This window comes from Phaseolus vulgaris, chromosome 3 (assembly GCF_051622355.1).
Source record: "Phaseolus vulgaris cultivar YP4 chromosome 3, ASM5162235v1, whole genome shotgun sequence".
Taxonomy (NCBI): Eukaryota; Viridiplantae; Streptophyta; class Magnoliopsida; order Fabales; family Fabaceae; genus Phaseolus; species Phaseolus vulgaris.
This window is the reverse complement of record NC_143500.1, coordinates 3,165,161-3,187,340: the sequence shown is the minus strand read 5'-3', so window position 1 is coordinate 3,187,340 and position 22,180 is coordinate 3,165,161. Positions and strand designations below refer to the sequence as shown.

The following is a 22,180-nucleotide window of genomic DNA, read 5'->3' as shown; positions in this document are numbered from 1 at the left end:
TCAAATTGAGTATATATGTTAAAATAAAACCTTTATGTTTTTGTTTTAATTTTTATTATAGTAATTACACACTCATCATCTAAAACTATATTTTTCACAAACTGCTTGTGTTGCCCTAAATCCTAAATCCGTCGTCATTCCAAGCAAAGACTTTTTCAAACATTAACTAATAAGTTGTCACTAATAAACTTCCACCAATAATGCATTCAAAACAGGTATTGGCCACCCAAGAATTTCGTTGGTTGACTCCTCCAACGTTTATGTTTATATATATATATATATATATATATATATATATATGCATAATATTGTTGCAGCATCCAAAAGGCAAACCCTAACCGATTCATCATTTTGCTAAGGTTGAGTTTCTTTGATCAAAGAAAAAGGTCAAGGAAAAGTGAAGGGTTTGCTTAATATTGAAGGATATGCTGAAGGAAGTGAAAGGTATTCGAAAGTACTCAGGAGAGATTGCTCCTGCTCTTCTCATAACTCCACAAAAGTGTTCTTATCGTTTTTCAAAATTGGAGCCAATCATTGAAGAAACCTCTGATCCGGCTTTCTACATAATGCCCAAGAGGATGGTGTTTCTTGTTCCTGCATTATTTTCTCTTCTCTCATACTACTTCTTCTTGTATAACAACATTAATAAGTGACTTTTTTCAACAAAGTAGTGTGTTTTTATTTAGAAATCATGGTTTTGGGTAAAAAGAATTCTTTTACAAAAATGAGTAAGTCGTACTTTATGTATACGATTTTAGAGTGGAAGTCATACTTCATAGATATTACTTCAAATGTTTCTCTCTAAAGTTGTATCATAAAGTACAACTTACTCATCTTCGTAAAAAAAAATCTTTTACTTAAAATTGTAATTTATGAAAGAAAAAAATGCACTAGTTTGGTGAAAAAAAACCTAATTAGAGTCTGAAGACATAAACAAAGGTGATCATGAAGCATGATAATTATTAGCACAGACCAAAGGATGTGTAATGAATGTTTATTTTCTACTGTAATAGATTAATTGATGCTCAAGGTCAACATTGTACTCATTTCTTGCCCTTATTAATGACAACATATAATAGTGACATGCAACCATTTGTTATTTCTATTGTTAATGGGAAAATTCATCATATAATAGTGACATGCAACTTATCGTTTGACATTATTGAATGACCAACATGCGTTCAAAAACAATTCTCAAAATCGCAATTAAACTTAGTAAAGGAGATATTTAGCATATATAATAAGATATTGAAGAACAAAACTTTAATTGCACAAAATCTCATAGTTCATTGTGAAATTACAAGAGAATTAACTCAAAGGAGTTTAGTCTTCCATACAAAGCTAAATGAAAGAATTACAACGAAGAAATTGAAGAAAACTAAGAAATAAGTGTAAGTATCATGACAATTAAACTTCTCTCTTTATTTCAAGATATCATTTTTTTGTTGCTTTTCTCATGGAATAGACAATGTTCCCAATGTGTTAGACAGTTCAATCTTATGTTCTTTATTTTCTTTTCTTTTCTTTTTGTTGTTTTGTTCCTTTTTCTCTTTATCTTTTTCGATACTAAGGAGGTAAACTATGAAAATAAGATACACCCCACAATTTTTAAGAATCTATCCCCAAAATAATTTCAAAGGACCTTTAATACATAGTGAAAATAAAAATCATAGTGTAAATATTTAATACATGAAAATATTTAATACATAATGTAAATTGTAATAAAAATCAATATAGTGAAAATAATGGTAATGAAACTAATGATTGTGGTAATAATAAGTAGTGATAATAGTAATAATGAAGATGATATTGCTAAAAGTGATAATAGTAATCGTTTTTATATATTAAATGAGAAAAATAAAACAAAATCTAGTAAGTTAGAATGGTAACTGAAACATCATCACTTTTAACCATTGCATACACAACAATAAACTATATTCTTTAGTTTTCTTTTCTAAAGCACATTTAAGGTCACATTGCTATAGACTAATCCACTTATCACAAAAAAATCTAAAGTGCTAGGTTATTTAAAACTTGTTTTTAGAACTTATAAAAAGCAATAAAAAAACAATGGAATCTCATTGGAACTGCTTTAGTTCACTTATTTATAAATGTCTAAGCTCTCTTGGTAACAAAGTAAATTTACAATATTTTATATTTAAGAAAAAAATGAAATAAGATATTGTGATGAGATGGTTCCTTCCTTGACATGAGTCAGTGTTCTTCAATAGAAAAATGATACATTGACAACCTTACTCTAGTATACAATCATATTTATTTGCCTAAAACTTTAATTTTTGTATGAAATGACAAAAATACTCTTTTTTTATATTATCAATTAGAGATTGTATAGTGAAGCTGGTTGTCAATATATCATTTCTCTCTTCAATATCGGCTAAACAAACCGGCTTCCATTTGCATTTTATCTAAGGCTTCCAATCTACTTTTCAAAAGGGCTTCCCTTTTATTTAAGGCTTCTATTTCATTTTCAATCTTTTTGAGCGCGTCCTCTTTTTCATCATCCCTTTTCAAATGTTCTTTTACCAGCTCTTGAATTTTCAAATTTCTTTCTACCACCTCTTCCATTTCTTTCTGCCGTTCACAAAAACACCATATCAAATATAAACCATAAGAAAACAACTTCAGAAAGACACAGTCACAATCAAGTTGTTTCATCACACCAAAGAATCTATTCTTATTGAAAACACCATAACATATATTCACATGCACATAATATATCTTTCTTTATTGACAAAAAGTGGAGTATAAATGATGGACCTCCAAGGTCTTCCCTTCATCGGTGGAATTTTCACCATCAAGAATTTTATCTTTTTTATCATGCTCTTCAGAATCTTCCTACCAAGAAACAAAAGAAGAAAACAATGTTCTTGATTGAAAAAAATGATGTTCCACAGAAGAAAATTGTTGTAGGGATGAGTTCTTAAACTTACTTCTGTTGAAGAATGAATATGCATTTTATTTTTAAGAACCCTTAGGGTATGTTTCATTGAAGAAATAGATTGATTAAGCTGCGTAATTGCAGTCATATCCTGCAATATTTGCTTTCTTAGCTGCTTGGCTTTTGCGTGCTGTCGTTGCTTCCGTTGTTGCGGTAGTTGCTCACAGTGCTGCAGTAGTTGCTCACAGTGCTGCCATAGTTTCCGATCTTGCCGTTGTATTTCTTCAAAGGTATCTTTGATATGGTGCGCGATTATAAGCTGACTTTTAACATTCTCTATTTCTGTTTGAATTGTCATTGTTGTAAAGTTTATTTTGGATAAAAGTTTGTTGTTAAAACAGTTTATGGTTCCTCTTTTTCTTTGACAGGGTTCATATTTATAAGGGTACATTTTTGTTCTTTTTTTCTCCTTGAAGCCAATCATATGTTACTAGCACAACAACCTCCATGGTTTTAGGATTCATTTGCTTCTTAAATTCAGATCGGTCAAGTAACTCCTTATATTCATGCTGCATAAATGCCATAATAACTGTGAATTTTTATTTTTTTTATGTTAGCATGACATATTTATCTATTTTGGAGTGTGTTTCTATTTATAACTACTTTGTAATAAGATTAGAGAATGTTCTTTTTATTTTTTTCATTTTTTATAGATAAAAAAGTTATGAATTTTTTTTTAATTTTCAACTTTGATGAATGAAAATGCAACAAGTACACAAAGATTAAAAGCACGCAAAGAAGAATTATTCAATGCAACAGTCATATCAAGAGGAAAATAGTTTCAAATTGAGTATATATGTTAAAATAAAACCTTTATGTTTTTGTTTTAATTTTTATTATAGTAATTACACACTCATCATCTAAAACTATATTTTTCACAAACTGCTTGTGTTGCCCTAAATCCTAAATCCGTCGTCATTCCAAGCAAAGACTTTTTCAAACATTAACTAATAAGTTGTCACTAATAAACTTCCACCAATAATGCATTCAAAACAGGTATTGGCCACCCAAGAATTTCGTTGGTTGACTCCTCCAACGTTTATGTTTATATATATATATATATATATATATATATATATATATATGCATAATATTGTTGCAGCATCCAAAAGGCAAACCCTAACCGATTCATCATTTTGCTAAGGTTGAGTTTCTTTGATCAAAGAAAAAGGTCAAGGAAAAGTGAAGGGTTTGCTTAATATTGAAGGATATGCTGAAGGAAGTGAAAGGTATTCGAAAGTACTCAGGAGAGATTGCTCCTGCTCTTCTCATAACTCCACAAAAGTGTTCTTATCGTTTTTCAAAATTGGAGCCAATCATTGAAGAAACCTCTGATCCGGCTTTCTACATAATGCCCAAGAGGATGGTGTTTCTTGTTCCTGCATTATTTTCTCTTCTCTCATACTACTTCTTCTTGTATAACAACATTAATAAGTGACTTTTTTCAACAAAGTAGTGTGTTTTTATTTAGAAATCATGGTTTTGGGTAAAAAGAATTCTTTTACAAAAATGAGTAAGTCGTACTTTATGTATACGATTTTAGAGTGGAAGTCATACTTCATAGATATTACTTCAAATGTTTCTCTCTAAAGTTGTATCATAAAGTACAACTTACTCATCTTCGTAAAAAAAAATCTTTTACTTAAAATTGTAATTTATGAAAGAAAAAAATGCACTAGTTTGGTGAAAAAAAACCTAATTAGAGTCTGAAGACATAAACAAAGGTGATCATGAAGCATGATAATTATTAGCACAGACCAAAGGATGTGTAATGAATGTTTATTTTCTACTGTAATAGATTAATTGATGCTCAAGGTCAACATTGTACTCATTTCTTGCCCTTATTAATGACAACATATAATAGTGACATGCAACCATTTGTTATTTCTATTGTTAATGGGAAAATTCATCATATAATAGTGACATGCAACTTATCGTTTGACATTATTGAATGACCAACATGCGTTCAAAAACAATTCTCAAAATCGCAATTAAACTTAGTAAAGGAGATATTTAGCATATATAATAAGATATTGAAGAACAAAACTTTAATTGCACAAAATCTCATAGTTCATTGTGAAATTACAAGAGAATTAACTCAAAGGAGTTTAGTCTTCCATACAAAGCTAAATGAAAGAATTACAACGAAGAAATTGAAGAAAACTAAGAAATAAGTGTAAGTATCATGACAATTAAACTTCTCTCTTTATTTCAAGATATCATTTTTTTGTTGCTTTTCTCATGGAATAGACAATGTTCCCAATGTGTTAGACAGTTCAATCTTATGTTCTTTATTTTCTTTTCTTTTCTTTTTGTTGTTTTGTTCCTTTTTCTCTTTATCTTTTTCGATACTAAGGAGGTAAACTATGAAAATAAGATACACCCCACAATTTTTAAGAATCTATCCCCAAAATAATTTCAAAGGACCTTTATCTTCTAAGGTAGGGAGATAAACATGGTTTTTCTATTTTAAACTTATAATGAGGATTAAAAACAAGAAAAATGTTATAGGCTCAAGAGGCTAATAAGGGATTATCATGAAGGTAGGCTAATATGACTAGTGATTTAAATTAAACGAAAAATGACACAATCATATTTGTTCATCCATGTAAATCACAATTGTAAAAATAAAAAATCAAGATAAGTTCTAGAACATAAACAAATATGAGTATAACCACATTAAAAAGAGCATTAAAATATTTATCAGATGAACTATCAAATAATTCATTACATAGTCGATCAACCAGACTCAAAATCTCACCATAGACATTTATCACAAAAGTTTCAACCCATACTTTCTCATAACCAACTCATTTATCAATTTAAATTATTATACTTTATTATTAGTGCGTACATAAAATAATTTCACAATGCATGACTGCAATCCCATATCAAAATTACAACCGCAATTTAGAACCATAAAAGCTATACTAAGCTAAACTTGGGTCCAGTCAATTAAGTTGGTCAAAGAGATTTTTAGCTATTGATATGTGCACTACTCCTTCTTACTACTGCACTCCCTTTTTCTTTTCTTTTTTCATGGTGCCCTCTTTATGGAAAATAGATTACTGAACTTATTTGCACTCCTGGAAAATCACAATAAGGATGTTTCCTCAACTAATGACAACCTTTTTACATTCTAAATCAAGGCTTTTATATTAAACTTTGGATAATGTTTTATAAGTGATTTTTGTTGTCAGGTTAAAAAAAAATAAAGACTGAGCTTAAACAAGTGAAAATAATGAGTCAAAATGAAGATCAAAATACATCAATTTAACAAGGTTTTTCTCCCCCTTAAGCAGAATGTATTAACCTAAGAATCAACAAACTAATGTATATTTCTTAAAAAGTTATAGATAAAGAAACAAAAAGGAGAAGATTCTCCTTCCAAGGATTTCCTCTTTCTTTCTGTTACTATTTTGTTCTATTTTATGTAGAATTTATAAAAGTATTTGTTAGGCATATAATAGGATCAAAGGAGGCAGACTATATAGCAAGAGAAGTTTTTGCAACTATCTATTCAGACAACTTGGGTGTTTTTGTCCTCTCAGTCAATCCGTTATGCATTTCCAAATCAAACATTTCTTCATTTTGATAGAAATCATGTTCAAGCAGAACAAGACTCGTTCATTTCCCTCGATAATTTCAAGTAGTAGACATATTAACCAAACCTATCTTTACCACTTCTTTCAATAGATTTAGACATAAACTTAAGGAGTCAATAATACCACTTTCAATCTAAGGGGGATGATAACACATTTCTTCCCATATATGTTTGCTACTCTTCTTGTAAGAGTAGCTTTTCTAATTCAGTTTTCGATAATAGAAACTACATTCCTTTTCTTGTTTTTGTCTTTCTTACAATTATAACATTCCCTATTTTTGGTAACCTTACATTTACATTTCATATCTAAGAGAAAAATGAAACAAGACATTGTGATGATTAAGTTGTAAGATGGTTCCTTCCTTAACATGAGCTGGGCTTCATCTGCAATACATCTGCTATTGAATTTGATTCTGCTCCATGCTTCTCCTATGGCCTCAAGAAATCTCACTCAAATTAGTACAATAATAATAGCAATAACAACAACAACATTTCAGCAACATCAAGATTTCACTCAAATACTCAGATTCATTCCCATAAATAATTCAGCAAATAGATGATGATGATGATGATGGAGTATAAATAATGAACCTCTATGTCATAGTTTTCATTGTTAATCTCATGACACTCAGCAAGACTTTTGGGCCTATTTCATTTTTTTATGTTGTTCTTCACAATGTGTCTGCCATGAAACACATCATTTGAAATACAAATACAAACTTTTAAGAAAAAGGTTTTCAATGTGTCATCTGCTTTCAGAAAGAAACAGAGACAAATTCACAATAAGATTAATTTATCTCATCACAGGAAATTTATTTGATTGAAAGAAAGTGTTAAAGAAAATTCTTGAACGGAATTCTTATACTGACTTACGAGACTGGATTCATTGCTTGCTGTAGATTCAGAGAGAATTGAAGAGATTCAATGAAATTCGAAATCGATATATCATACTCACAGTAATCAGAATAAAAATGTAGAGTTATTTATATACAGTAACTTTAATAACTAACTGACAAACAGACTGTGACTGATAATAACTACTCCTAACTACCCTTTACACCATGCCGTTTCATCTGTTTAATTATGTTGAGATCATTCATGCAAAGTTTGCTCATTTGTGTCTTCTGTTCTGTCCTTCTAGAGTCTGAGCTGAGCCAGACTTAAGTGGATCAGATCTATTCATCTGGTTTATGCATATTTATACTTTTTATTTTTAATATTTATAAAAATAAAAATAACTTTGAAGGAAGATAATATTTCATGTTATACATAAGCAGATAGATTTATTAATTTATCCTCACTTGATTTTAGTGGGAGTAAGTAACAAGTTATAACTACAATTATCTTAAGATAATTATCTGAAGTTAGTGGAGGATTTAAAGGTAATCAATCATACATGTAGTTCCAAGACGCTTAAGCATACCTCCAATGATAACAATCGCATATTCAAGTTTCAAATTGTTGAATGCAACAAGTGCATCTGTTTTCACTCCACCTGTTTCCACTGATGGCTTCACTGATAACCAGTTCACCAGTTTGGTAGTGAACTAGGCTATCCAGACTGGATTCTTCATCTTTCTGAATTAGAGTAACTTACCAAACCAAAGAATTCAGAAAAAAAACTAAACACATGAACAACTAAAACAATTTCTCCCCCCTTTTGATAAGGGTTCAAGGAAAGTTTTCATCATTGCTGCGGAGGGGATTGAGGTGGCTGCTGTGCAGGGGGTACTAACGGAGCTCTTAACTGATTCAGAATTTCTGCAAACGAGTTCTGTATCTGGGTGACAAAAGATGCAGCAATTTGTTCAAGCCTCTGAATTTGTCTTTCCTCTATCTCTCTCAGACGCTGTTGGTGAGCTTCTCTTTCTCTTTGCATTCTTTCGTCCATCTCTGTTAGACGTTGTTGGGCAGCATCTCGTTCAGATCGCAAAGCTTGTTGTATCATCTGCTGAACGGTGTTGAACATGCCATCTGGAGCGTCTTGAACAATTCTGGCAGGTGAAGAACGACTAAGCGAAAGCAACAACTCCTCCATGTGCTGAGATACCTCTTCAGGTTCTGAAGACTCTTGCTCAGGAACTTCAAGTGGTTGTTTATGTGGTGAAGGTTGGTTTTGGATAGGGGATAGGTGTTCGGGTGTAGACGGTTCGGGGGAAGCAGGGGTTATAACGTCTAGGGGTGTTACCTCTAGGACTGGTGTACACGCCTTGGGTTGAGTTTTTCTTCTTTTCTTTAGCGAAACAAAGACAAGCTCCTCTAAGTCCGTACTGTCATCGTCTTTGGTGTCAGAAGCAGTAGACGCTGCAGTCCTCTTCCTCTTCAAGATAGGATTCATCCTTTTCTTCTTAGGGATTCGCTTCACCTTTCCTTTCCTAACTGGTTTAGCAGAAGCAACACCGTCTGATGGTCCACTACTCATAGACGACCCAGAAGGAGAAGTAGCAGCAGAGGAACTACCTGCCCTGTCCCTCTCCTTCACATTCTCTTCAGAAACAAACTTTTGAAGCTTCCCTTCAAGATGTTTAAAACTTTCAAAAGGACCCAAATGAGGAGGCTTAAGATTATCCAACCTATAAGCAATGAGAGCGTCTACAGGAAGGTCTGGAACCTTCTGAAGTTCCAAAGCGAGGCCCATCTGCATCTGGCGAAGGTTCACCACAGAGAAGATGGGTTGCTTCACAATGCACCCAGCTTTGGCGATCAGCTCCCGGCGAAGGTGATCCACCTTGTAAAACTTCTTATAGATACCCTGATGCCAGAGGAGGCGATTCACCAAGGCTGTGTAGGGGATATTCACCATCCCTTCTCCCACCTTCTTCAACATTCTCAGAAGGTTCAAAAACAGCAAGTGTGGAAGGTTGAAGGGGATTCCAGCAAGAAGATGATATATAACAAACTTTCCATACTCTGTTACATGGTTTTTCGACCCATGTTTGGGAAGCAAACTTTTGTTGCAGAGCTGTTGCCAAATCTTCCCTTTTACACACAGCATCTTGTAATCCACCTTCTGAGAAACAAGGTTTTCGGAAAACTTCTCACCATAGAGCACCTGTTCAACGGTGGCAGACTCACTGTAGATTTCTTCCCAATCGATGTAAAAGCAGTTTGAAACCCTATCACAGTTGATGGCTTCAGAGATAGCAACCTGGTTTACAATGGCTTCTCTACCCAGCACTGTAGACACTATAGTGTTCGTCTTCACCAATTTGGCATTCTTCCAGAACTTTCTGATCAACTCTGGGTGTATAGTTTGAGGTTCAAGAAAGAAACCCCTAATCCCACATCGTTCAAGATCAACACTCACATCCAAACCTCTCTCATCGAGTTCCTGCAGAGCAAGCTGATGTTCAACGTGCAGTGTAGCATCCTGAGGACTCATCCCTTGAACGGTGCCAGTGAAAAAGGTTGGAACTTCCATCTCTGAAAAGGGTTAGGGTTTTGGAAGAAGATGAAGAGCCGCAATTAAGCTCAGTGTGATGGTGAAAACGATTTAGGGTTAACCAGATATATTTAGGAGGTGTGATAAAGAACGTCTATAACAAAATCGCAGCTCTGATCTTGTTTTATAGAGCAATGAATGCATGTAGAGAAAACCGGGATTTCCCAAACCGTCTAATGCATCAACATTTTAGACCATCTAATTTACGCAACTCCTAGAGAGGCTAATGCACATAAATCCTAGACCGTATAATATGCAAAAAAAAGAAAATTCTTCATAAAGGTCATACATACCAAGAAGAATTCCTAGACTTTTAAATCTTTCTTCTTCAAAAGGTTTTATAAAAATATATACAAATTTTTTTTAACAATAAATAAGTTAAATAAAATGAGACACTTCAATATCTCAATCCTTATATAATCAGTATTTCTTATTAACCAAACCAAACATACAGTTTTAAACTATTATGATAATCACCTTTCCTAATACAAATTATTGATAACCAAAGTTACAATAGTTTTATCTCATAATCCTATTTTTTTATGAAAATAAGTATTTCGATGTTAACTATTTTTTCTTAACAAAAGTGGAGAGAAAAGAAGTTGTTACTCTTATTTACTAAAACAAAAAACCAAGTTGCAAATACTTTCACCAACTCAGTACCTATAGTAGGTTCAAGTTCTTAATGACAAAAACAAATTAGAATTTGCAACCCTTAAGGAAGAAGGTTAAAATTAGATTTGGTCCAAAACCAATTAGAGTTTGCAATCCTGAAGGAGGAGGCTGCTTCTTCCTGCACCTCCATACCTTCTTCGCTCACCTCCATAGATTTTCGTATTTCCAAAAATGTTCCTCTGTAGTATTCCGGATTACATAATTCGGAAATCATTTTTCAAATTTGTAATTAGCTTCCGGATTATATAATCCGGAAGCCTTTTTTGAGATGCATAATTACTTTCTGGATTACATAATTCAGAAGTCTTTTTTCAAATGCGTTTTCGGATTACATAATCCGGAAGTTATTCTATGGGGTGGCACAAGAAGGATAAAAATGTATTTTCATATTGTGTATGGAGGTGGCATAAGAAGATATGGAGGTGCAGGAAGAAACAGTCAAAGGAGAAAGGCTAAAATTAGATTTGGTCAAAAACCAATTTCTCCGAGGAGTTATTTACAATATGATTTCTTTTTAAAATTTTATCCAATGTTCTTATTATGTACGATTTTTATTTTCCAGAAGTACCTCAATATATCTCTGTCTTTACGATATAAACTAATTCTAAGTATAATTTTTAAATTAAAATAAGAATTTTTGAAATAAGGGATATAAGAATGAAAGTTACTGTTAAGGATGAAATGAGTATTATTATTCTTGAAATTAGTTATGTATAAATTTCTTGTTATGCAAGCTGATAGATATTTGTATGCCTTTTTTAATGGTAGTCTAATTTGAGACAGCTATTTCAACCTAAGCATGGTGTGTGATTTTGAATCATATATTTTTTCTATCATGTAGTCGTAATATTGTTTTATTAAAAATTGAACATCTTTCTGTTTCCCTTTTATCACAAGAAAAAACAAATAGTTGGTGATACAATATACTCTTTCACTCCCACATAAGTCTTCAAAACCCACTCCATCACACAGGATACTATTATTAGACTTTAGATGGATGATTAAATTTTACATAACCAATTTTCAACAAATCTTCACCTTGTTTGAGACTAATCTAAATAAGCTACACTTACTTCATATCAATGTGTTTCGTTCTTTCATATGGTAGATTTGGTTCTTGAAATTCTGTATCAAGATGTTGTGATATTGGTTCTTGAAACTGATAAAGATGTTTTTATCGCAATAGACTGTGACAACCTGGTTTTACACCCGTAGCTCTTCGACCTAGACCTTTCACCCATAAGGTTTCCTTCATCACTTTTGTCGTGGTAATGTACTCAATTTTAGTTGTTGTCATTACCTTTTATGAACCAGCCTTCCAACTAATAGTAGTGTCATACACAATAAACACATACGTGTAGTTCCAAGATGCATAAGCATAGTTTCAAATTGTTGAATGCAACAAGTGCATCCGTTTTCACTCCACCTGTTTTCACTGATGGCTTCACTGATAACTAGTGAACTAGCCTATCCACACTGGATTCCTCATCTTTCAGAATTAGTTTAAAGAGGAGAAGGCAGAAGAGGGAGAAATCTCAGAATTATCATAAATTGGAAAACTGAGCTTCAACTCTGCTGTAGAAAGAGGAAACCCCCCTGTAAGGAGAAACTTCTCCTTCGGTTCTTTATCTATAATTTAATGGATACTGTCTAAACTTTCGTTTTCCATTCCTTTCTCTGTTTTTTGTTGTCTCTATCCCTCAAAATTCAGAACCAGTTTCTGGGATCCAAACATAAGATATCTCACCAAGTGTTCTTTCCTATCACATTCATTCTACCCACTTGCTCCTGCTCTAAACTAGGTGTACACCGTACAGTGACATGGTCATCTGTTGCATATGGTTGAAAATATCTGAAGGCCAATATTTTACCTCAGAAGAAGCTGAAAAATCATATATATTTTATCCATTTCCCAAGATATCATCCAAGATGCGGATTGGTCCAATATGACCCAATTTGTTAAAGAAGCCTCGTACCAACACATTCCAAGTGACAATGTTGGGAGATATTCCTCTATTTATCATTTTATTTAGATACACAACTGCCTCTTCAATGCCTAACCAATTGCATATGCCCCACAAAAGGCTAGTGTGTGCTATTATGTCGGAACAGAATTCCTTTCCCGCTGTTATTCTATCCAAAAGCTGGATGGCAGTTCTAACCTTACCCAGCTTGGAGTATGCATAAATAACTATATTAACCGTAATAGCATCTGGCTTCACGCCAGTTACCAACATTCTCCCCAAAACCTGGAAAACAGATTCCTGCATTCCATGACTAGAAAATCCATACATAACAGTGTTGTAAGTGACAGAATTTAGCTCCACCTTCCTCTCTTCCAAATCTGTAATAAGCTCGCAAGCTTCTCTAAAACCATTCGCACTAAACAGCCCATCCAACAATTCGTTATAGGATCTTATATCAGGAAAACACCCATAACTCTGCATCTGATCAACCACACGCAAAGCCCATTGCACTCTCCCACCACGACACAAGCCCTTGATAAACGTGTTGAATGTAACAACAGTCGGAGAACAACCATCAGCAACCATATTGTCAATAAGCCGATAAGCCTGGTCAAACATAGAATTCTTACACAGAACATCCACCATGGAGGTGTACACCACCACATTAGGTCGAACCCCACAATTTACCATTCTATTCCACATTTCAGAAGCGCCCTGCAAATCGCCAGCCTTCGCAAACCCATGAACAAGTGTACTATATGTGGTCACATTCGGCCTGCAAAACCAATCCTTCTCCATCCGATCACAAACCACCACAGCCTCATCCACATTCCCATTGCAGCACAGGCCATACAACAGCGTGTTGTATGCAACAACATTCGGCCGAACCCCCTCCAAAACCATAAACCTCCACAACCCAACCGCCTCCCCCACTCTCCCTCCAAAGAAATGCCCTTTCATCAAAGAACTAAACGTGTGAACATTCGCACGGCAACCTCTCCTCACCATCTGACCCAAAACCGCTAGCGACAACTCAACCTCCCCAACATCCGAAAGCCAACTAATAACACTAGAATAAGTCACAACATCAGGATCAACCCCCTTCTCCACCATCTCACTTACCAAACCAAACACCTCCCCAATTCTCCCCTCCTTGCACAATCCACAAACCAAAGCATTGCAAACTGACACCACACTCTCAACCCCAAATCTCTTGACCACCTCTCTCGCCTCATCCACCCGACCATCACTACACATCCCCGCCACAAGCGTCGTGTAACTGACCTTATCCGGGACACACCCTCTCTTGGACATTTCCTCAAGCAGCTTGCAGGCACTATCCACCTTCCCATTTTTACACAGTGCCTTCAAAAGAATATTGTAAGTGAACACATTAGGCTCCAACCCTTCACCCTTCATGTTCTCATAAACAGCCCCAATGGCCTGAAACCTGTTTTCCGCTTCACCAACAAGCGCATCGAGCAAGTGGTTGTAAATTTTCACAGTGGGCTTACACCCAAACTCCTTGATCCTGTAGAACAACTTCAAAGCCCGCTCTCCCAACCCGGCTCGCTTGTAAGAGTTCAAAACGCATATGAACAAGTCCTCGGAACAGGGAACGCCTTCGATTTTCATCTGCTGAAGGAGATAGTGAATGCTGTCGATTTCGACGTTGCTTCTTCCGAGCTTCTCGATCATGATGTGGTAGGTTACGGGTGTGTGTTTGAAGGCCGTGGAAGTGACCACGTGTTGGAAGTATTGGAGCGCGCGCGTGACGTCGGGCTCGCGGCGAAGCGCTTGGACGACGTGGGGATCGGGGATGGAGGAGGAGGGTGGTGGTTCGAGGTGGCGCGTGGGGAGCACGAAGGGGATTGACGGTTTGCGATGTTTTAGTAAGAGGGAATAACAATCTTTCAAGTACATTGTATTGTTTTCGGGTTAATGAAATCGAAGGAACCGTAGAGAACTGAATGCGAACCGGAGATCAGAGATACTATCAGTGAGAGCACCAATTGTTACTCTGTTCCTGCAACTATTTCTTTTTCATTTTAATAACTTTATTTAATGCAAATATACTTTTTATTCCTTATTTTTATTTTTATTTTTTATAATTTTACGTAGTTATTTTGTCATCTTAGACATAACTACTGGGCAAATTTATAAGAAATTGCATGATATTTCTGATTTTCTTTTATAAATATGTGAATAATTTATAATATGTTATGTTATTAAGATACGGGTGCAATTACGTTTACTATTTAGATCATGTCTTTTTGTTTTCTATTTTTTAGCTTTAAAATATAATTAAAAATAAAATAGAAATACATACACCCAATAATAAAAATTCCCTTTTATAAGAAACCAAAACTGTAAATTTGGGAACAAAAATTACAATTATGTAAACATTTTAATATTGAAAAACTTTTCTGTAACCCTCTCATAATTTATCAAAAGAAAAGTATATAAGGTAATTTAAACTTGTGTTCTTAATCTTCTTCTATGGTAGAAAGTTGAAAGTTGCATAAGTATTAGGAAAGTTGGTCAACATTAATGGTATCAATTCCTGTTGAAAAAAAGCACAGCATTTTCCACGTGTTTGTGGCAGATGCAAAGTTCTGCATGCCACGTGTCATAAATCACGTGCTATTTCTGAATGCGAGAATTTAAAGGGCTAGGAAATTTGACTGAGGTACAAAAGTTTGGAATATCAAAAAAGAGATGTCCCAGGAAGAACAATGAATGATGATGATGATGATAACAGTAACAACCTCAAGCACCAAGCTAAATTATCAAACATTGTCACATGGAATGAACTCTCTGTGTCTTGAAAAAGCAAAAAAAAATGACCCAGTTGGGGGAACACAGCCAAAACTTTGACTACAGTATAATCTCACCTTGACATGCACCATGTCGGATCTAACTCTTATTTCCAATCAAAAACTACTTCCATGTCTATAAAATGTAGAAACTAAAACCTTAGGCCTGAAAATTTTGGAAAAGAATACAACTTCCATCTGCAACTCTCAAAGGGCTGACAGGCTGTTAGAAGAAGTGGTTGACATGGCTGCCAGAACTTCAGTCACTGAAGCCATCACACTCAGAGCCGCCTTCAAAACCTCCTGAGGGCATCCTGGCTTTACAATAGTTCGAACCTGAAATTTTCATCAGAATGAGAAAATAGTTTTATCTTTCATGATCTATGTAGCATAGACAGTGATACTTACAATGAGGATTTGTATGTCTCGGTTATTTGACAAAATGATGTTTGTTATGGCAGGTTCTAAAAGATTTGTTCCTTATTTTTATAATCATTACAAAAACTCATACAATAAATTTGAGTTTTTAGAAAATTAATGTAGTTGTTCTTTTTAAAATTTTGTTGGAATTGTGCTACCCACAATTTAAAAGGTGTGTTTGAACCTCATAGTTCATGATACTACCATAATGTCATATGATGTTTTCTGACTGGTCGATAGTCTGAGTTTTTAGAGTGATGCAGCATACAAATTAAACTCTCTTAACAATGTTATGCCTCGTACCAACAAAACATGTGGATCAAGAGTTAACTTCCTCATTCCATAAAATGGTAGCAATGATCATAGAGATTTTTTGGTGTAAAATTTTGTCTTATGATGAAAGAGTTTAATTGGCAAGACCTGTTCAAGGTACTCCTGAAGCTTCTTAATGCGGCCCATGTAGTCCTGGTCTTCAACAGAAAGGGTTATGACCTTGGAATCTGCACCAGGACCATCAAATTGAAGTGGACCTGGATTTCTGTAAATATCGTCCATGAGAAAGCTTTCTGCATTTTTTCTCAACAGCCTGCAATCAAGAAATATCATGCATCAGAGAATGCCCTTAATAGAAACACTACCAAGCAAGCTGAGGTGAAAGAAAACAAGTGGTAGTTACTACTACTACCAAACCAAATAATCCACCTCAGGGTGTTGAGAATTGTTAAATCAAGTACATAACTTTACTGATTTTTGCAAATAAAATCTCTAGCCGAAGTCTTGTATTCCATATAAAGGTATATGCACACATGCATCACACAACGTGACAAGAAAACTTACTCATAAGCTTTGCCTCTCAAGTCCACGGTAGCTGGATGAATAGCAGGTTTTCCAATTGATGTGGCTCCTGGATTTGGCGACCATCTCTTCACAGTCATCATAGACTAAAGTTCACCAGAAGCAAAATAGATAAGTCTCTACCATGGAAAGCAAAGAGATATATACAAAGCTATCATAATACAAGAAAAATAATGGTAAGAATGACATACTGCGATTGGAGCAGCTCCACATCGCCACTTGTTTACAGGATTCTTGAGGTTAGTTAGAGTTGCCATGTATCCATTAAGACCTGCGGCCAGTATATGGTAGCAGATGTGTCCAAGGACCTGCAATGATATCAAAGGTTATTAACAATAGTGGGAAACACTTACAGAAGATATTGACTATAAGAGCTAATAAACAAAGGAAGATTACTGAATCAACATACATATGCGTAATCACAGTCAAATTTTGAAGGTAGAGATCCACGAGCTTGATAACCAAAAAAGTGGCAAATGGAATTGAACTTCTTTCCCTTGTATGTGCCTTCTTTCTGTCAAAAGGAACAAGAAAACATTTTAAAGCTAGCTCTAGAATGCTTTTCAGACCATCAACAAAATGACACTAATCAGGATAGTAATCATATAAAGTAATGGCTCAAGATTATAGCATTCATAAATAACTGACACATAGCTGACCCATCATGATGATTTTCAAACAAAATTAGTATATTGCAAAAATGACCCACCATTTGATGTATCAGAAAATGTTCTTATTTCATAAATAATCAGGAATAGAAAAGGAATAAAAAAAATAGATCCGTGGTAGATTCTGACGGAGCATATGAACGATAGACCGGATTGCCTATCTAAATCATACTATGCATCACAAACAAATAAACTCATGATAATAATCATTAGAAGTGCAAAAAATGCCAATGAGTCCAGCAAAAGGGGCATTGGAGAGAGAATGAAACAGAGATTGAGTGACCATACCAGGCGCTTGTTGATCTCTTCTTCCACAAGATATGCTAGTAATTTCTCAGTCTCAATCTGCAAATCATTACAAAGAAGAAAAAACAGAGACATGAATGATGGAATCTGAAATTCCCTATCAATTCATATAAAGAGCAAAGTATATTCTTTGATTATTACCTGTGATAACTGTGCTGAGTCATCGGATTCAGGGTAAAGGAGCAACTGCAGCATTAAAGACCAAAGTCAGATTTTCTATCACACTCTTTAGAACTAAATTGACACAAGTTGCGCCGGTGTTCAGCATGATAAATGAGTTTACCTGTCTCCTAATAAAGGGTGGCAAAAATTCAAATAGAGCAGATGCCCATGGTGAAAGCTGAGAAGATATCTTGTCAACAACAACACCTTGTCTGAGTAAGCCATGAATTTCCTGAGGTACAAAAAGGTATTGGAAGGAACAGATTAGATACCACCTGAGAGGAAAATTGCAAAGCTAATATATAAAAGCAATGACAGAAACTGTCATTTTCTGATGCTTCAACAGTCTACAATGTAGACTTGATAGATATCATTCTGCTTTGCGCTTAGGTGGAGCTTGACTATCGAGAAAGAGGTGTTTTTACCTTCAAGAGCGCATACACCTCAGGAATGCTCTCTATCAGCCCTTCTGGAAGGAGGATTACTCCATGGTATTTGTCTGAGAAAAACAAAGGAATGTGACATTAGATCTCAATACACACATATATAGAGAAGCAATTCAGATTGTTCAAACCTTGCTCCGCCCTAGTCTGAACTGCATCAGTAATCTGTTTTGTTATTTCAAAAAGGGTCAGCTTTGAAGCAGCAACCTCCTCACCAAGAATTACCTGCATAAAATGTGTAAAAATAACTGTCAACATGGAACTATAACACAATAAGCATAAACGATGAGAGACAGTAATACGCACCATGTTTGGATGGGACTGGAGAGTGCATTCCAAAGCAACGTGTGATGCCTTGCGTCCCATAAGACGGATAAAATAATAATACTGGAAAAGAAAACTCACTTAGTGAGGTACTCGAAAAGAAACTAATGAAAATAGTAATGCTTACATCATACAAATTTATACACACACAATGATATCAAAGAAAAGCAAGATAAATTAGATTCATTACCTTCTCTGCAGAGAGTGCATCAGTGCAGACATTGCTGATGAGCTGAGAATTCACCTGAATAAACAGAAAGTAAAATTTTACTGGTACTTCAATTGCTCATTATTTCATAGTATATGCAATGCAATCATTTTATCAAACAAAGTTCCCCGAAGAGAGGGGAAAAATCCTAACACACTGCCATGTCATTAGGAAAATAATTAGGCCATTATCAGTTTTTTATGATAGATGATATACAATGTCAACATTACCAGTTATATAAAATCGTGTTTTCTATACAAAGTATTTAGAACAGTAAGTATACTGTTCTTCGTCACATTTCAATGCAAAAATAATATTTATATTAGAAATACAAGAAAAATACCTTACAAATTGTATCAAAACCAACATTGGTTTCAACAAACTGGTTTTTAAGATCTCCATTAAGAGTCACAGGTACACCAACCACCTGCAGAATTCAGCTAATCGATAAATTGGAAATTGACACGAAATTAAATGATGTAAAGAACAGCTCAATGTTAAACAAATTAAATATTAATTGATTATGAATATATAAAAAGCAATACCAAATATAAAGCTTCAGTAAAGATTACTCTTTTGAATCCATGTGGACAAGAGAAAATGAACAAAATCCAAAACAACCAATAAAAATACCTTTGTAGGGCAGTTGGCTACAGCAAAAGTTTCTGCGAGTTGTGCAGCATCTGTGTTTGATGTCACCCCTGAACGATAATGGATTTCAGCATTTAGAAACCTCTCCTGAGGATGTAATGGTAATCAATGATACATGCAGGTCCAAATGCTTAAGCATACCTCCGATGATGACAAGGCCGTCGAGTTTCAAATTGTTGCATGTAGCAAGCGCAGCATTAACCTGTTCAGTGGTCCTAATTTGATCTTTTGTCCTGCCAAGTAAATCATAACCACCTGAAAAACAACAACCATAGTATGAGACGACAAGAAGTTAATAACACATCAAGTTGAGATGGCCGAGTTGGTCTAAGGCGCCAGATTAAGGTTCTGGTCCGAAAGGGCGTGGGTTCAAATCCCACTCTCAACAATGGGCGTGGGTTCAAATCCCACTCTCAACAATTAAATTTTTGTTAACAAAAAAAAAAAGAAAGAAGAGAAGAAGTTAACAACAACAAACTAAATGGCTATTATCAACAACTTCACTTGCCACAATTAAACAATAAGGAGTTAACAACACAATTGACTAACTAATGACTATCATCGAAAAATTGACTTGCCACAACCAACCTTGGTTTTTGTATGAGGAAAGAACACTGTCAGTAATCTCGAGAGTTTTCTGGGCAAACAGACCTTCTGAACCACCTGCAGATGGAAGAGTAAGGAAATGCAGACCTAGTTATTCATTTGTCCAAGAAACAGCAGTATTTCAAGGTTAATGTAAACACTTGTGTTGTGTGTGATACATGGCATGAGATAAAGGAATATTCAAAGTAAACTAGACACCCGATTGCAACTTTTTCATTAAAAAGAAAAGCTCAAGATCCATCGATCAAATTAAATTCAATTACCAAGAAATCCAAGCAAAACACTGTTGGAATTGTGAGTTTTGAGAGCATTGTGGAGACCCCAGATAACATTGTGTCCTCCAGGAGATTGTCTCCCACAAAAGACAATTCCCACCCTACAACAACACAATCAGTATTATGAGATTCATAACAAAACAGATTCAGAACAATGCCCAGGAAACAGAAACATGATAAGCAGAAACAGACCTGATAGGAGGGAACTCAGTTATAATCTGAGCATCAGGGACTTTGGCAGTAGCCCTGAGAAAGTGAGCCAAAGGGTGTCCATAGGTGTTAGGAAAAGCCCTGCTGATGGTGAGGGCGTCAGTGGGGTCAGCAGAGGTGGTGGCATCACCAAATTCAACCCTCACAGTGGTTCCCTGCACCAAAAAGCCAAAAGGGTCATCACCCAAATGAAAAATCAAAATCAAAACTTGGCAACCCCCACTGCTCCCACAACCACTGAAATCCACAAGATCTGAAACCAGCCAGCACCTGCAGGCAAGGGGGAAGCTCCGGCTGATACAAAGACCGAATCTTTTGAAGATCTGAAAGCTCCCTGGGAATACCATAATCAGAATCCATGGATTCAACCTCTTTGATGCCTCAACAGAGAGAACACAAGTGAGCTAAGAAACAAAGACACTACAACAACGTTGTTGTTGTTGTTTTTAGCTACTGTCTGAGTGTAACTATTGTTGTTTGGTGTAGTTGTTGAGTGATGAAAGTTGGGTGAAGGTAGGGTACCCTTTTAAGTTTCCCTTACCAAACTCGTTTTTTTTTTCTTCGATTCTTCAAAACAAATGACTCCTCTATCCAACAAGAACTGACCAACCAAGCCCACAGAATTCGGGTCTTTTTTACCATGTAGCTCTTCGAATATTCTCCTAATTCTCCTTTTCTTCTTCTTTTTTTCAATAAATTACTATAATCAAGTTTGGTGAGATCACATAACATCTTTCTGATATGTTTATCTTCACCCCAACTTTTTTTCTGTAAAAAATATTAAACCAACACTACTTTTTGTATTATAACTAATCTCTATGTTTTTTAATGTTAAAGATAAGTTTCCAAATACAAATACACAAAATAATTGTTTTGAAACAATTAGCAAATGTTTGGTTCAAAACAAATTTCTTTGCATGCAAAATCCTGAAAATGAATCTTGAAAATTGTAAAAACGATTAAAATTTATGTTATTGGTTAAGAATATTCCTCGTGGTGTTTATATTTATATATAACTTTTTTTTTTGTACTAAAATGTTTGAATGACCATATTAAATGATTTGATAAAATAGCATAGAACTCAAACATGTTAGATTCTTATGAATTCTATTGAAATAATTTTGGGAAACAAAATTACCAGAATCATTCAAAAGACATTTCTAAAATTAAAAATAAAAAATATATTTTCCAACTTCAAATTTTCAGAAAAAAATAATAAAAGAAAGTCTTTGAACTGAAGAAACGTTAGTATAACAAATACAAATATCAATAAATATTTAGATGTTGCGAGATCAATCTGCATTCACTTTCTATAAATTATTTTCAATTCTATAGTTTTGTATTTATTAAACTCAAACAATATCATTATTTGATAATAAATATGTAATCAAAACTATTAAAATAATCACACAACTTTTAAAATTTTATATTTACAAAACTATTATATTTTATTTTTTATGTAAAAATGCAGACAAATAAACACGAAAGCTCTAATTTAGGAAATTCAGTATAATCTATTTATTTTTTTATTCTAAATTTTGAGGTTTTTTATTCTTAACTTTGATTCCCACTGGGTTGTTCTTTTGTCA

General features: G+C 34.5%; 3 protein-coding genes and 1 non-coding gene across 5 annotated transcripts; 1 reads left to right on the top strand and 3 right to left on the bottom strand.

Moving 5' to 3' along the window:
• Positions 1-6,565: 6,565 nt before the first annotated feature.
• LOC137806094 (uncharacterized) lies at positions 6,566-10,275 on the bottom strand. 2 transcript variants are annotated; one of them, XM_068606040.2, is made up of 2 exons: positions 7,987-10,275; positions 6,566-6,992 (listed from the first exon to the last, which is right to left on the bottom strand). In XM_068606040.2, exon 1 carries the CDS (start codon positions 9,982-9,984, stop codon positions 8,251-8,253), a length of 1,734 nt encoding a protein of 577 aa, XP_068462141.2. In that variant the 5' UTR covers positions 9,985-10,275; the 3' UTR covers positions 6,566-6,992; positions 7,987-8,250. The 2 variants fall into 2 exon arrangements, with proteins under 2 accessions (XP_068462141.2, XP_068462140.2); XM_068606039.2 differs by having other exon boundaries at positions 6,621-6,999.
• Positions 10,276-11,518: 1,243 nt separating this feature from the next.
• LOC137806092 (Pentatricopeptide repeat (PPR) superfamily protein) lies at positions 11,519-14,711 on the bottom strand. The gene has a single exon (XM_068606037.2). The coding sequence runs from the start codon at positions 14,568-14,570 to the stop codon at positions 12,582-12,584; it is 1,989 nt and encodes a 662-aa protein (XP_068462138.2). The 5' UTR covers positions 14,571-14,711; the 3' UTR covers positions 11,519-12,581.
• Positions 14,712-15,396: 685 nt separating this feature from the next.
• On the bottom strand, positions 15,397-21,238 carry LOC137806093 (pyrophosphate--fructose 6-phosphate 1-phosphotransferase subunit alpha). Its single transcript, XM_068606038.1, has 19 exons — positions 20,862-21,238; positions 20,574-20,746; positions 20,370-20,482; positions 20,089-20,163; positions 19,642-19,755; positions 19,483-19,550; positions 19,193-19,276; positions 18,832-18,885; positions 18,624-18,704; positions 18,449-18,542; positions 18,300-18,373; positions 17,996-18,106; positions 17,854-17,898; positions 17,695-17,751; positions 17,148-17,252; positions 16,930-17,046; positions 16,721-16,824; positions 16,304-16,469; positions 15,397-15,799 (listed from the first exon to the last, which is right to left on the bottom strand). Exons 1-19 carry the CDS (start codon positions 20,949-20,951, stop codon positions 15,671-15,673), a joined length of 1,854 nt encoding a protein of 617 aa, XP_068462139.1. The 5' UTR covers positions 20,952-21,238; the 3' UTR covers positions 15,397-15,670.
• Positions 19,808-19,888, top strand: TRNAL-AAG (transfer RNA leucine (anticodon AAG)). The gene has a single exon. It is a non-coding gene; the product is annotated as a tRNA-Leu (tRNA).
• Positions 21,239-22,180: the final 942 nt, after the last annotated feature.

Excerpts from the sequence above, each read along its gene's own strand:
- LOC137806094 (XM_068606040.2), bottom strand. The coding sequence starts at position 9,984 with ATGGAAGTTCCAACCTTTTTCACTGGCACCGTTCAAGGGATGAGTCCT.
- LOC137806092 (XM_068606037.2), bottom strand. The coding sequence starts at position 14,570 with ATGTACTTGAAAGATTGTTATTCCCTCTTACTAAAACATCGCAAACCG.
- LOC137806093 (XM_068606038.1), bottom strand. The coding sequence starts at position 20,951 with ATGGATTCTGATTATGGTATTCCCAGGGAGCTTTCAGATCTTCAAAAG. Across the intron at positions 19,551-19,641 it reads CGGCCTTGTCATCATCGGAG|GGGTGACATCAAACACAGAT; the intron begins GTATGCTTAAGC and ends ATTATCGTTCAG. Across the intron at positions 19,277-19,482 it reads TAGCCAACTGCCCTACAAAG|GTGGTTGGTGTACCTGTGAC; the intron begins GTATTTTTATTG and ends TGAATTCTGCAG.